Below are 15533 nucleotides of genomic sequence, written 5' to 3'. Positions count from 1 at the left end.
ACAAGAATTCCCCTTGCGATAAGGAACAGACTAGATGAATCCATCGACCTCGCGGAGGTCACAAACGCGATCGCTAGCCTGGCGCCAGGCAGGACCCCGGGACCGGATGGATTCCCTGCGGAGCTATACAATAGATGCAGCGACATTCTGGGCCCCCACTTGCTCAATATGTACGAAGAAGCCGAAAGGCAGGGTTGCTTCCCCAATGAGATCGACCAAGCCACAATTGTAGTGATCCCCAAGACCCAACCCCCGTCGCGATACTGCTCGGCATACCGGCCCATTTCACTTTTGAATACAGAGATCAAAGTGCTGTCCACGATCCTTGCATCCAGACTGAGGGAGGTGATGCCCACCCTGGTTCACCCTGACCAATGCGGTTTTATGCCTACCCGTAGTACCCGACATTGCATTAGACGATTACATCTGGCACTAGCACATCGCAAGACCTTGTCATACACCCCCCTGGCGTTACTCCTGCTCGACTTTGAAAAAGCCTTTGACACGGTGGATTGGTCCTTCCTAGACCAAATGCTGCAAGGAAATGGGCTCAGGCCTAAATTCCGAGGCCTGGTGAGGCTCCTCTATTCTAACCCGACGGCCCGGGTACAAGTGAATGGAGTGGTCTCCGACCCGTTTCCCATTGGTCGCGGCACCCGACAAGGATGCCCGCTATCCCCACTGCTCTTCGCACTAACAATAGAGCCCCTGGCGATACTGCTACGGGAAGACCCTTTGATCGAGGGCTGGCCCTGGCCCGCCTGCCCAGAGGACCGAATAGCGCTATACGCAGACGACGTCCTACTGTACATTTCCAACCCTGCTAAAAGCGGTCCCCGCGTCCTACAAATTCTGAGCCTCTTCGCAGAGGCCTCGGGTCTGATTCTAAACCCCAATAAGTCCCTTTTGGTCCCCTTACATCGTTCCTTGGACTGTGTGGACTGGCAGCACAACATCCCAGTGCGAAGGAACAGTTTTAAGTATTTGGGAATACATATCTCATTACTCCCTGAGCTGACATGGGAGCTCAACATGACGCCGCTAACTAAAAGAATTAGAACTGACCTACAGCGCTGGAAGACTCTCCCCTTAAATCTGCTTGGCAGAATAGCACTCTACAAGATGATGATCCTCCCCAGAGTCCTCTATTTATTGCAAAACTTCCCACACCCCATCCCTAAGAGATGGTTTAGTGAAATGGATTCACTGGCACGTCAATTCATGTGGAACGACACCCGCCCACGCCTAGCGCTCAAAACCTGTCAAAGAGATGTTTACGACGGGGGACTGGGCATGTCCAACATTCATTATTATCTCCTTGCGATGCACCTGCTCGTGATCAATGACTGGGTTGGGGGCGGGTGGTCGGACCCGGCGTATCGGTTGGAACTCCGATCGCTGGGCTACCCGCGGATCTTTGACACCCTATATGGGGGCCCGATCTCCCGGGACATCCCGGAAGTGACTAAGGTGATTTTGTTGGGTTGGCGAATGGCCCAGAAACTGTCGGGGTGGTGGGGGCGCCTTACCCAGCGGACCCCACTATGGCACGGGAAGCACCTAAAGGAAGTGGTGAACCTGGAGGGTTTCCAGAAATGGGACAATATAGGAATCTCCACTCTGGGCGATGTTTGGGAAGGGTCACACATGCGATCATTTGGGGACCTACAGAGACTCTTCTCCCTAAATAGGACACAATTTCATAAGTATCTCCAGCTCCGACACGCCCTACTAGTACACATGCAGGTAGGAGATAACATACCCGAATATAGCCCCATGGAGGCGAAGGTACTGATGGGGAACCTGGGTAGGGGTGGTGTTTCCCAGGTATACCGTACTTTGATCGCTCACTCTGCCAGCTCCCTAGGGGGGCTCCGCCAGAGATGGGAGGGATGGGTGGGCCCTATGGAAGAGATGGATTGGAACGAAGCACTGATGGCCCCCCGTACCCTATCAATGGCCACCCGCTTCCGGTTAATACAGACCTTTTACCTCCACATAGCATACCTCACTCCCTCCACACTACACCGGGCGGGCCTCCAACCTACAGCGGAGTGCCCGCGATGCATGAACCCCGCAGCCGACTTCTTTCACATGGTATGGACGTGTCCAGTTATAGTGACCTACTGGGGAGAGGTCCTACAGGAGATCTCGGGAGCCCTACAGGGAAACATAGAAAGGGACCCACTGCCCCTCCTATTGGGGATCATGGGAGACATTGGGCTGAGAAGATCAGACCGAACCTTCCTCGGGGTGGCATGTCTGGTGGCTAAGAGGGATATAATGGCAGACTGAAAAACCAGAGGTGCCCCAGCACTGGCTAAATGGAGGCGGGGGATGGACTGGTGTGCACAACGTGAAAAATTGGTATACGAGGCCAGGGGTTGCCCGAATAAATATGACAGGATATGGGGGAAGTGGGAGGCCGCAGTGAATGCCTAGGTAGTGTTTGACCTTACTTATATTGTGATGCCTGGGAGCTGGGAATCGGGACTGACCAATGTTAGGCGCCACGTTGGCTCCTTGTTAAAATGTTTGTACCATTGATCTTTTTCCTTCCTGAAAATTAATAAAATGTCTTTATCAAAAAAAAAGATATGCTGAATTAAATGTACTCAATGACTTTATCCAATTGGTTTAGATGACTATCTTCAGCCTAAGAAGTTTAGGCTTATATCCTTCCCCCAGGGGAACATTGTTATCTTTTGCAATGCACGAGCTTAGCAGCTGTTCAGCATGGATAAAAGTTAATGGTGTAAAGAAGAGTGGTGTGGATGCAGAGTCATAAGGTAAAGTGTTGTGGAGTTGAACGGAGTGTTATGGAGTCGCCTAAAGAATAGTGGAGTGGTGTACAGTAGAGCTGAGCAGCGTGAAGTGTAGTGGCGTAGAGGAGAGTGGCATTGTGTTGTGGAGGGAGGAGAGAGTCGTAGAGAAGGACAGCATTAAGCAGAGTGTTGTAAAGCTGAGTGGTGTAGAGTAGGGCGTCCGAGTGGACTGGTACAGAGCAGCATTGACTGGTGCAGAGTAAAATGGAGTGGCATAGAGGGTGCTGAGTAGACAGTTGTAGAGTGGTGCAGAATAGAGAAGAGTGTCAGAGTAGAATGGCATGGAGTAGTAGAGTGGAATGGCATAGCATGGAGTGGAGCACTGAAATGGCGTAGAGTGGAGTAACGTGTCATAGAACAGAGTGGAGTAAAGTGGCGAAGAGGAAGTTGTTTAGAGCGTAGTACATAGGAGTAGTGTTGTAGAGTGGAATAGAGCGTTGTAGAGGTGAGTGTCAGAGTTGAATGGAGTAGAGCATCATAACATGGAGCGTTAGAGTGGAGTAGAGTGGCCTAGAGTGAACTGGCGTAAAGTAAAGTGGTCCAGAGTAGACTGGCACAGAGTGCAGTGGCTTAGCGAGCACTGTTTTTGAGTAAAGTGGTGTAGAATGCATAAGGGTAGAGGGCAGTGGTGTGGACTAGAGTGGTGTAGAATGGTGCAGAGTGGAGGGGAGTAGAGTGGAATGGTGCAGGGTGGAGTAGAGCGGCTTAGAGTGAAGTGGTGTTGAGTAGACTGAGATCAGAGTGAAGTGGTGCAGGATAAAGTGTAGAGGTGGAGAGTTTCGTAAAGTTGGGTGCAGTGCAGTGGTGCAGAGTAGATTAGAGTGGTGTGGAGTGTAGTGCCCTAGAATGCATTGGCGTAGAAATTAGTGGTGTAGAGTGGTGTGTCGGAAAATGCAGTCTTGCAGAGTAGAGTGGTGCAGTGATGTAGAGTGCACTGATGAAGAGTGCAATGACATGGATTAGAGTGTTGCAGAATAGAATACAGTGGCATAGAGTGCAGTGACGTAGAGTGCAATAAAGTAGAGTGGCGTAGCGTTCCGTGACAGTGACTGCAGTTTTGCAAATTAGACTACAGATTAGAGTGCAGTGGTGTAGAATGCATTGGCGTAGGCTGCAGTGGCATAGGGTAGAGTGTTGCAGAGTAGAGGGCTGCAGCGAGCAATGGCATACATTACAGGGGTACAGAGTAGACTAAAGTGGCGTAGAGAGGCACAGAATGCAGTGGCACAGAATGCAATGTCAGAGTGTTGTGAAGTAGTTGGCAGAGTGCAGTGGCAGAGTGCATTGGTTTTGAGCAAAGTTGCGTAGAGTACATTGGGTAGAGTGCACTGGTTTAGAGTACAGTGAAAGCACAGTGGCTTAGAGTAGAGCGGTGTAGAGTTGTGCAGTACAGAGTAGAGTGGCGTAGAGTGCAGTCGTGTAGTGAATTGGCGTGGAGTGGTGCAAGGTAGAGATGAGTTGCAGAGTAGTGGTGTAGAGCGCACTGTCAAAGTAGAGTGGTGCAGAGTGGAGTGGCCAGACTGGTTTGGCTGTTAAGGATGGTGAATAGCTTGATACTGTGCAGCTATCCAAGTTGTGGGCATACTATTCACACTTCTTGCAGGCTTCTTGCTCGTAGACTGTGGCTGTTAAGGATGGGCCATGGTTGATACTGTGCATTACAACTCAGGGCCAGGAACCTTTGCGAAGAACACAATAAAAAAGCTCTTTCAATTATCTACATGCTTCCTAGTCATACGAGAGGGCAGGAATTAGGTGATAGGCAGTGCAGGGATAAACTGGGGCAAAGATGGGGTTATGGTGTCCTATCCACAGTTAGGACAGCTAACCCCGCCATACAAGGAGATGTTCCCATGTTCCAGTGGTACACAAAACATATGCAAGAACAGATATGATGCTCATTGATAAGGCACCCTGTCCCTATCTTCCAGGAGGTATCACAAGGGTTAATAGTATAACTGGACTATCGGACCAGTGATTTTCATCCTCTGGTGGGAAGTGGTTGATTTACATAGAGGTGCCGGTTGGTGTCTCAATGAATGCTTTCTCATGCTATCCTTCTGCAGATCTTCTATTTAACAATAGCATGGAATGTGATATGCCCACAGAATGACACTCCTAGAAGGCTGTTATAACGGGCACTTGCACTGCACAGGCTGCTAGGTTGAAGAAGAACTGGGAGGACTAACGTTCTTGCCCTCCGTGGGTAAATGTGGCTCTGGGAACTTAGGGCCATATGTATGAACCCATTTTCCCATTGACATAGAATGGGTAAAAACCTTTGATACATCTGGCCCTTAGTGTCAGAATCCTCCCAGTTTAAAGTGAATCAAAAGGAAGGTGGTGACTTCCAAGTATATCTTTGGAATGGTACGGAGTAAGATATAGAGGAATCAACAAGATTTCTTGGACAGTCCATTTTTTGCAGTCAAAACAATAAATGATTTGGAAAATAACAGGAACCTGAAGATTACCCTCACTCCTTTGTTGAAGTTTACCAGCTAAAACAAGTGGACACGCTAAACAAGTGGACACGCTAACCAAGCTATATATCACTTTTCTGTGACGCTCTCAAGGATGGGGGCAAGAGTCTTAGGGTTAGCTGTAGCAAAATTCAGAATTACAACCCGCAAATTGTGAGTCAGAGCAACTCGCAATTTGCGAGTCGCAATTCTGAATGTTGGATGGTGTCCCTGACACCATCTGCGACTCGCAAGAGGGTCGCAAAGGCCCACCTCATTAATAATCATGAGGTGGGTCGCAATTTGCAACCCCCTTGCGAATGACGGCCCTCATAGGGATGGTGGCCTGCTGCGGACAACAGACCACCATGTCTGTGACTGCTTTTTAATAAAGCTGTTTTTTTTTTTTTTTTAAATGCAGCGCATTTTCCTTAAAGGAAAACGAGATGCATTACAAAAACGAAAACTGAAACATTTTCGTTTCATTTTTTCAGAGCAGGCAGTGGCCCATAGGACCACTGCCTGCTCTGAAAAAATGTTTACAGTGCCATTCACAACGGGGAAAGAGTCCCATGGGGACCCCTTCCCTTTTGCGAATGGGTTACCACCCATTTCAAAAGGGTGCAAAATACGAAACCAATCCTGCATTGCACTGCGACTCGCAATTAGGAATGGAACACCGCTTCCTAATTGCGACTCGCAAACCTGTTTTGCGATTCAGTAACCAGGTTACCGAATCACAAAACAAGGTTAGTGCATTGCAAAGTGCTTTTTGCACGTCGCAAACAGAAAAATTTGCTGTTTGCAACGTGCAAACTGCTTGCTACATCTGATCCTACCACCCTACCTCACTCCAATAAATACAGATTTCTTCATGAAGGTTCTGGCCCTCAGACTGAATGGTTTAATAATACCCTGAACTGGTCCATCCAGACCAGGCAGATTTTGTTTACAAAAGACTTGTAGGAGGCAGTACTAAAAAGGTAAAACACCTTATAGACATAGTAAACAAACCGGGAAAAGGGACAATGCTGTTATCATTAGATGCAGAAAAATATTCAGTGCAGTCAACTGGAGATTTTTAAGGAAGGTACTACAGGCCTTGGGGTAACTTTCCTAAGTATGGTTATGGTGAATGGCACAGGTCTCAACAACTGGAACAGCAGAAATACACTTAGGGTTAATAAAGAACGAGGGACCAGGCAGTGATGCCACTCCTGCCCTTGTTTGTGCCCCCTATTTGGAATCTCTACGACAGAGGATTAGGAAGACAAGGGACGTCATAGGAGTGAGATTGGGGCGGGGGTGAGTTTAAATTATCACTGTTGGCAGCTGAAAGCCTTTTCTCTCTAACAGACCTGAGGAGATCTTTGCTATCACTGCTCAATGAACTCCAGAAGTTCAGACCAGCATTGGAGCTAAAAAGTCTGCACAAATCTGAAGCTTTATGTATGAAGCTCACCTGGGAGAAGCATCTAGTATGAGATGGGATTACTTTAACATTTTTCAAATGCAAATGGACCTTACACTCTTTAAATATCTGGGAGTGCACCTTACAGCAACGACCAACAAACTAGATTCTGCTAACTTCCTTCCCCTAATGAAAGATCAGAAAATGCTTCCAGAGTTGGCATAACTACTATGCATCTTGGCCAGTTTGCAAAGTAACTGCAACAATGGCTGTCCTACCAAGGATATTGTTCCTGTTCCACACCTTTCTGATACATGTAGATCAAACATTCTTGGATCAAATCGAGCTAATGTGTGCATGTTTAGTTTTTAGAGTGATGAAGGAAATTGACAATTCCAGCAGGAATTGGATATCAATCACCTAAGAAAATGGGATTAGGGATCCCAAATTACACATTGCATTATCAAGCGTCCCACCTCAGAGATCTCCTTTAGAAAGAAGATGGAACAGAATTGTTGCTTCCTGTATCACACATTACAAGGATTACCCATGTGTGAGGCTTATTTGCTCCAAAACTGACCAACATGATGCAATTCACTATCACAAGGTCAACATTACAGGTCTGGGTCTGGTTAGGAATCAAAAGGGAACTTATGAATCTTCCATCAACACGTACCCCGATTCTGGCCAAATCAGAGTTTAGACCCTGTTCAGAGAGTAAAGCATGGAGAAATTGTTAGGACATGAGATGTGTCACAACAGGAAATATGTTCAAAAGGGGGTGATGCAGTCCTTTGATCTGATTCGTAGAGTTTGTGGACTGAATGCAAAAGAATGGTATCACTAGAAACACGTGTTGGGGTCTTGCACTCACCTTTTAGGGAAGCAGCCACATGGCCCCTGACAAAAACTGAGAAATTAAATTCTCATTTGAGTTCTGTAGTCTATAAGATCCTACCTGAAGACATTTCTGCTCATAAAAGGAGATTTCAGGATGACTAGGAGAAACAGTTGTGTCCATCACTAACTAAAGAAAACTGGTAGATTACCCTGAGGAGTAATTGTAGGGGATATCACACACAATTAGAGAATAGAATGTTCAGAAAAAATATTGCTTTAGTGGCACTGGATTCATCATACACATGCCATATTAAAAGCTGGTGTCAAATAGGATGTTGAGGGATGGGGATACTAATTCATATTGTGTGGAAATATGCTCTTATTTGTAAATACAGAGAACCATTGCTGGAGGCTATTGAGTGAACGCGTTTACAAGTCCTCAGGAATACAGAAAGTGTGCTACTGTGTTGGATGCAGCATAAAACATCACACAGTCTAATAGACTTCAACGTTAATGTTTTTTAATTTATATATATATATATAAATATATATATATAAATGCACATTCCACTGTGTAAAACCAATATATTTCATAATCAAATAAGAATGTTGTTTCTTATTGATCTGACATGCCTTTCAGCCTCAATTATGCTTGCTAAGTTTCACTGCTCTAGCAGGTACAGAAGCCATTTTACTCAGTGGAGTACACGTGCACATTTCTACAAAGGGTATCCTCGTTTTCAGTGTTGACAACTAGAAGCAGGATTTTAGGACAATAATGCACTCAGTACTGCATTTATGAATTATATCTTCTTCTCAAAAATAAGACCGTGCCACCGGCTCATTGGGTAAGCTATGGCTGAGACTAACACTTTTTTGTCATGTGTCACTTGTACCTAAAGAAAACAAATATAAACTGTACTAAAGTTCTTGTATTTTAGCATTATACTGACCCTTTTCTCGTGGAATCTCTGGTCATTTGAAATGACAATTCCAGTTTGATTGTTTGCTGTGCTGCTTGTTATTTTTGCATTAAGTGCTTGTTAGACTGGAGGGCTTCTTGAAGCGTTGGCGTTTTATTTTTAAAACCAGTAATCACTATAAAGTCATGGGTGAAGGGTGCAGCACTGGCATATTACTGTTGACTGCCAACTAGAAACTAACTACATGGTAGACATCAGACATCTTATCCAAGACTTGTTTCACAAAATCCCGTTAATTTAGGGATCGAAAAGCATGACCTTAGGGCACCAAATGACTAATCCCAAATCTACGGCTCCTTCTCCTAGAATGCTTCTCCGCCTACTGCAGGGAGGACACATTTCGGAGGGTACAGAGTACATTACAGATTACCCAAATGTAAGACATGTTACAGTATATGTAGAATCTATTCACTTATTGGCCAATTGTCTACTCCAGAGGGAGCTAGAAAGGATAGAGAATAATGGTGACTGGTAAGAGGAGTGAGACACTTTATAGGGTTTCTAGTTTGTTTTGTGGTCCTTTTTGTAATTTTTTTAATTTTTTTAAATGCCAATAAACAAGTATTGGTGCCATAATTAACTATGACCTTCGTTCACTCAAGTCTTACACCAAAACTACAAGGAAAAAAAAAATCTTTACTGCAGTTCAGTTCTTGTTACTGGCACTTACATGTGTGTCCCAATCTCCTTCACTTCATGGTGGATAACATCATCTATACAGCTATCCGGCGAAAGCTCTGCAACTGCAGACATGGATGCAGACAGGTTTAAACGTTGAGAGCTGGTTTGAAGATCGGCCTTTTCGAGGATTCGAAAATTTTAAACATTCAACGTTTTCGACATAGAAAGAGAAAAGATTTCACCTTTAGCATCTGAGCTCATAGATTCTCTATACATAGCAGTCCATACAAGTTCAGATTCAATTTTGTTTTGCAAACTCATTTTAAAATCATTTCATAAGGGCGCTAAGGTATGCCACCACTGAATACATGCACCAGGCTAACAAATTGGATTTAGGTGGCAGCACACAATACCATATTAAAGAAAAACTCTGTTGCCGCTAAAGTACACATCAGGAATAGCAAATTTAGAGGCAGGATGGAAACAGTGAGCATACCTCTTAATTCCCTTATCTTATCAAGGGTTAATGTGCATTCAGAGTTCCATATTTGTTTTTTTTTGGTTTGCTAGACCAATTAAATGCAGTGCATAATTGAAAAAGAAAAGGCATTTTACCTTTCATTTACATATATTTAGTGTTCTTTAAAAGTTATCAAGATGATGAGTACCAGTGTAGACAAAACGCTCCCAACTCAAATAACCACACAATCTTCTTGGCAATCTAAAGACAGTATTTACTAACTGTCACGGCAGGGAGAAAAACACTTCGGACTGTACCTTTGCCCTGCTCAAGCTACCTCTGCAGTTTTTCTCAAATGCCTGTTAGCAGGCAGGGGCAGGCCTTTTTACACAATTCCACGCAATGCTTTATTACACATAGTAAATAATAAGTAATTTGAAAGTTACAGATTCAAGTCGGAAAAACACAAAGACATGTGACCCCATAACCCTGAACCAAACCATTACACACTCTTCATTAAACCTTTGACAATGTAATGCTTTGACATTGGTCAAAGAATGCGCAAGTGTTTCATAGTAGATGTAAGCTCCTTAGAGTGTGTGCTGGCAGCATTGAGTGCCTGAGGCCTCCTTGTGCTTAGCATTTAGTTTCTTCCCTTCACCCATTATTTAATCAACTACCTGTGTGCCATGGGCTAATTCGATTATGAATCTATTGTCTAACCAGGAACCAAAATGTGTTTGAGGGCATGGCGTGTGTGCCAATGTCGTAAAAGCTTTTGGGTCAGTTAGATATGAGCTGGCCTTTGACTAAAAATCCTTTTAAGTTTCCTTTCCAACAACATTCGTAAGTGAACATTTTATCTTGTTCGTGTCGGTGTGGAAGTTGGCCTTAACAGTTTAACTATGAACAGCTGTGTGGTTTCTTCGTGGGTTTGATGTTGTGTGATATTTTCAGGTTTACAATTTTCTGCATCATGTTTATTTTTTACATTTCCTACAACAAATATATGCCCCTGAACTGTTACAATTCAAGTTTTTATAGGTATTTTAGCTCAAGTGTCAACAAATGCTTTGCTCTGTGGCTTTTACCCGGCTAAACAATGCATGCAAGGTAGGCAAGCATATAATCGGTACCTTAAAGTATAATGAGTTTTGATGATCTTTCAGTATCATACCATAGTTTGCAAAGCTAGAGTTAAAACACCTTCATGGCAACATATGGATGTTTCTGGATGCAAGGATTTGCTTTTGTGTGGATGGAACAGGAGAGTAAGGAATATATCTCTTGGGTAAATGTTAGCAATGCAACTGGATTCAGAAAGGAAGAAAATGAAAGAGAGACTTAATTTTGACCTATAATTGGATCCTTGATGCTGTAAAGACAGCCACCCAGTAGCACAGGTAAGGAGGGAGAGTTAAACTCTACTCTAACTCCATTCAGCCGGGCAACAAAATTTGTTCTAAATCCTCCCTTAAACAGATTCTCTACCCAAAGCCAAAATCTGTAGAGCAGGGTAATGGATATGGGATGATAGAATGAATTCATTTATGACTTTAAGCACAACTTACATCACCAAAGTGGAGTCTTGGTACCACCACAGGAAGAAGAACCTTTCTGCCTTGGAATGAATACAGCTGGTATAGTGAAGTCTTTAGTGTTATATGGAAAATGAGATGGTTGGCAATGTTCTGCAGCTCATCATATTGAGCCACCAGTGACTGAGGCTGAGCCCAGAGAGAAGAGAAGGTCCATGTACCAAATATTGCCAAGGCTATGCAGTATCTAATAATATCAAGTGGCAGGTCTCCATTTTCATCTTTGCAATGATGTTTAGGAACAGGAAAAGCAGTGGAATGATTTAAACATAGGTCTCAGAAAATGCTACTGAAAATGGATTCCCCAATTCTGGGGAGTTCTTTCTGTACAGAACAACCTTTTATGTTGGTATGAGAAATTAAGAGGTCTAGTTGATGTTTCCCCTATGCTCAGAATACATTTTTAATACCACTTCTTTCAATGTCCACCTGTGGTACTCAGCCATCTTCTGTTAGAGAATGTGTCTGCCAATTCACTGTTGAATCCTGGCACATGTTCTGACTTCAACAATGTCTGGTGGTGGATACCAATTCCATAAGAATGGGCATACATTGACACAGCTTGCAATTTCGTTCTTCCCTGCTTGTTTACATAAAATATGGAAGTTATACTCTGTTCCGATGAGTATGGTTGAGGTCTTGACTCGGGATGAAAGTGACACAGCCAATGCATTTGCATGCATGGTTCCATTTCTTTTCTTACTGCTATTTGAAGATTATCGTGGTACTCTCTCTTAAACAGGTACAGATACCAGCATGTATACTCAAAAACTGTCTGTTTAGTGTTAAGTTTATTTGGTGTGCTAAAGCGAATGGCAGAAAACTCAGCATCACACAATTGTTGTGATATCGCTTTATACTAAGCAGAGATAATACAAATTCAGGTCAATTTTTCTTAAATTCTGACCACTCCTTCCTGTAGTTACTCTGCATGTCTCAATCTCAATATGCAATGTCTGCCTTTCCACTATATATCAAGCAAATTAAAAAGGGCCTTTAAGGTATTTTCTTACTAGTTCTTATTCCTTACTATCTTCAGCTACAAGTACAGCAAATAAAAATAACGGGGGTGGGGGGGCTACATTATCCTATTTTATGGAAAAATGGTTCCTATTTAGGTATCAACCGCCTTAAGTTGTTTTTAGTCATATGGTTGACAGATACACATAGGGCCTGATAAAGAGTTCGGCGGACGGTTTTCACTATCCGCAGAACTTCCAACGGGGAGGATGCCGCAACACTGGCTACCTCCCCGCTGGACCCAATAAGAGGTTTGCACTAGGTCAGTGGGTGGAAACCTGAGTTTCTGCCCGATGGCCTAGCAGAAAACAGCTTACAGCATTGTCTCCGGGTCATAATCAAGCCGGCGGCAATGCTGTACAACGCAGAGTGCACCAGCACCCTCACAATGTTCACAGTCTGCAAAGCAGACAGTGAACATTGCGAGGGTGCTTGCCAGGAGGGTCCCTGCACTGCTCATACGAAGTGCATGGGCAGTGCAGGGGCCCCCCTGCACCTGTTCTCTGCCAGCATTTTAATGTCAGTGGTACCACCATGAAACTGCTTGCGGAGAAGGGGGTCGTAATCCCCAGGGCAGCATTGCTTGCAGCACTGCACTGGCTGATTAGGCCCGCCACCACCTCCAGCCTGACGGAGCTGGCAGTCCCCTGGCAGCCTGACCACCATGGTTGAAATATGGCACTCGGACTGCCACATTGGCGGCGGTCAGACTGCCATCTGCGAACATTGCAGTCTTGTGACCGCCAGGTTTGTAATGTTGTCTATAGGCTGCTCTTACACCTTTTCCATTTCTTTTTATAGTCATTAGGTGTTACTTTCACTGAATGAGCATTATAATACAAACGGTTAGCACACACAAAGGGATACTTTTAAACAGGAAACACTTTACAAAGGTGTTTCCAGCAATAAATGGAGGGACACAATGATGAAGCATGTCACACTAGGCGAGGGAGGGTCCCCAACCACCACTGATAAAATATTATCTATAGTAAATGAATTTTAAGATATGTTAAATGTAGGCAAAATAATGTATGACACCACTATATGGGCTACTTACTACGCTAACTTTTCACATTTGTCAGTCTTTAAATGCTGCGTTAAGAAAACACTGAAAAAATATGTGATCTTAAGTCCGAAATAAGTACAAAATTAAAAGATAAATTTGCAAAAATAAAATTTACAAATCAAAGCATAAATTATCACCATTCAAATGTCATCTTCATTTGCTATTAAGGCTCTCTCTATAAAGATCTAAATCTGTGGAAAGCAGTCAAAATGTTATGGCCAGGAAAAATGTATAGTGCAAAATTTATAATCCAGAATATTTAAGCAATTAAAGTTACCTAATCCCCATTCTTTGATCACAACTTGGCAGATGATCCCATGAGCTCTCCGCAGAAAATACCTTTGAAATATTTAAACTGAGATCTTAATGTGTAATTTGCTTCATTTGTGTATTATGAGGATGCAACCATTTCAAATGTGCTTATATACATATAAACTATTGCAGCTCACCCTATAAAGATCCATTGACCAAACAATGGCAAATTCAGACAAACTTGAATTTAGTTCATATAGGCGTGTAATATTAGAGGATAGCTAACAAAAACAAACTACCAAAAGTCTAGAATTAACAATAGGCTGGATGTTTCACACATAGGCCAGGTGTATCAGTGCATCCTATATATCTATTACATTGGACTGTTGATCTGAATCCCATTAATGCAACTGCCATTAAAAACAGAGAAAGCAGTGGCAGGGTTCCAATGTGATATTTATAATGAGTTGAAGCAAGAAAATGAAGCAATAAATGCAGCCCTTATCGAGCCAAATGTTGTTTCCTACTGTCCCTCTCCCGTCAAACCCATCTTTAGCATGAAATTACTATTTTTCTACGGATTTCTTTGAGAGGGAAAAGTACAACAATAATTAATGTGCAGAAACAAAACCAAAAGATAACTATTCCACTAATAAGTCAATGAAAAACTAGAGTGAGCTGTGTAGGTGAACCACACTGCTAGAAGAATTTGAAGGTGCGTTGTTACCATTGAAGCATTTTGTCTGTTCATAGTTGATGTTCCCTCTATTTTTACCAACCAATTTATTGGTGAACAAAGAGCAGTCTCCGCAATACAAATGACAGTTCCTAAGCCAACCTGATCTAGATACTCACATAAAGGTTTCACTTAAAATAAAGTAGGTTTAAACCAGTTATGACACTGGGTAATGTAAATGCAAGAATGATGTCTCTTAGCACATGATGTTTTCAAAAATACACTTACTCTTCAGTTATTGTGTTTTAAACTATTAAGGTACCCTTGAGGCGGACCCTTGGTCTGTGACCCAGAGTAAAGTTAACTGTTTATGCACTAAAGTTGGATTACTACTTTACTGTCCATTGAATTACAAAGACTATTGCCAGAGTTGTTTTGGTCTGCATTCCTAAATAATACATTTATCAATAGTTTATATGGTGGTGCAACATAGGACACGAACCATGTTGGTTTGTTGCATTAGTTATTAACTCGGAAATGTAAAAACTAAGAAAACAATGAGCGCTTATTGCCAGTAAATGGGCAGGCATCCGGGTTTAAGATAAACAAAAAAAAAACACTTTTAGGGCCAGATGTACAAAGAATTGATTGACAAAAAAATTTTAGCAAATTGTGCGCCATCTTTTTGCAAACCAACCTATGAACTACAAGGTTGGTTTTGCAAAATCACCATTTAGGATACCTCATTACTATTCCTGATGTAGATCGCAAATTGTGACTTACTCTGACTGGATGCCATCACAGGATGGAAGCCTAGTGGGGTCAGCAGATCAAAATGCCTATGATGACATACAAAGCACTTAATAAAAGGTTTGTTTCTAACAAGGTTTTATACATTCATAATTACATTATGTGAATGGGTTCCCACCTCCTTGAGAAGTTGGTAAACTATCAACCAATACTGCAGTTGCACACTATTGATGCAAGCTATCGCAAATCCATTTTGCGAGTTGGTAACCTGTCACTAAATCACAAAATAGGGTTAGTACATTAAAAAATACATTTTGTGGTCACAAATCCTGTGATTTTGTGAATTTCAGGCTTAATGACCGCAAAATGGCTTTGTGCATCCGGCCCTAGCTTGCTCTTGATGGAACGTTAACTGGAGGTGCCAACTCAGGTTGATTTGGACATGAAATGTTCAATGCCTAAAATATCCTACTGAAGTATAAGAACACCTTATATTCCAATTGTTTGTAGAGAGTACTGTTTGATACAATATTTGTATGATTCAACCATAACCTTTCCAATAGGATTCA

General features: G+C 42.9%; 1 protein-coding gene across 3 annotated transcripts in view; it reads right to left on the bottom strand.

Annotated features, from left to right (window-relative positions):
- TRAPPC13 (trafficking protein particle complex subunit 13) overlaps positions 1 to 15533 on the bottom strand; it is a 321232-nt gene that overhangs the window by 174738 nt on the left and 130961 nt on the right. For all 3 annotated transcript variants that reach the window (XM_069222813.1, XM_069222798.1, XM_069222805.1), the window contains one exon: positions 9192 to 9319. In XM_069222813.1, coding sequence (XP_069078914.1) covers positions 9192 to 9319 — 128 coding nt within the window. The remainder of the gene's footprint in view (positions 1 to 9191; positions 9320 to 15533) is intronic.

Source organism: Pleurodeles waltl, chromosome 1_1, assembly GCF_031143425.1.
Source record: "Pleurodeles waltl isolate 20211129_DDA chromosome 1_1, aPleWal1.hap1.20221129, whole genome shotgun sequence".
In the NCBI taxonomy this organism is placed as follows: Eukaryota; Metazoa; Chordata; class Amphibia; order Caudata; family Salamandridae; genus Pleurodeles; species Pleurodeles waltl.
The sequence above is the reverse complement of the archived record's forward strand: the minus strand, read 5'-3'. Positions and strand labels throughout refer to the sequence as shown.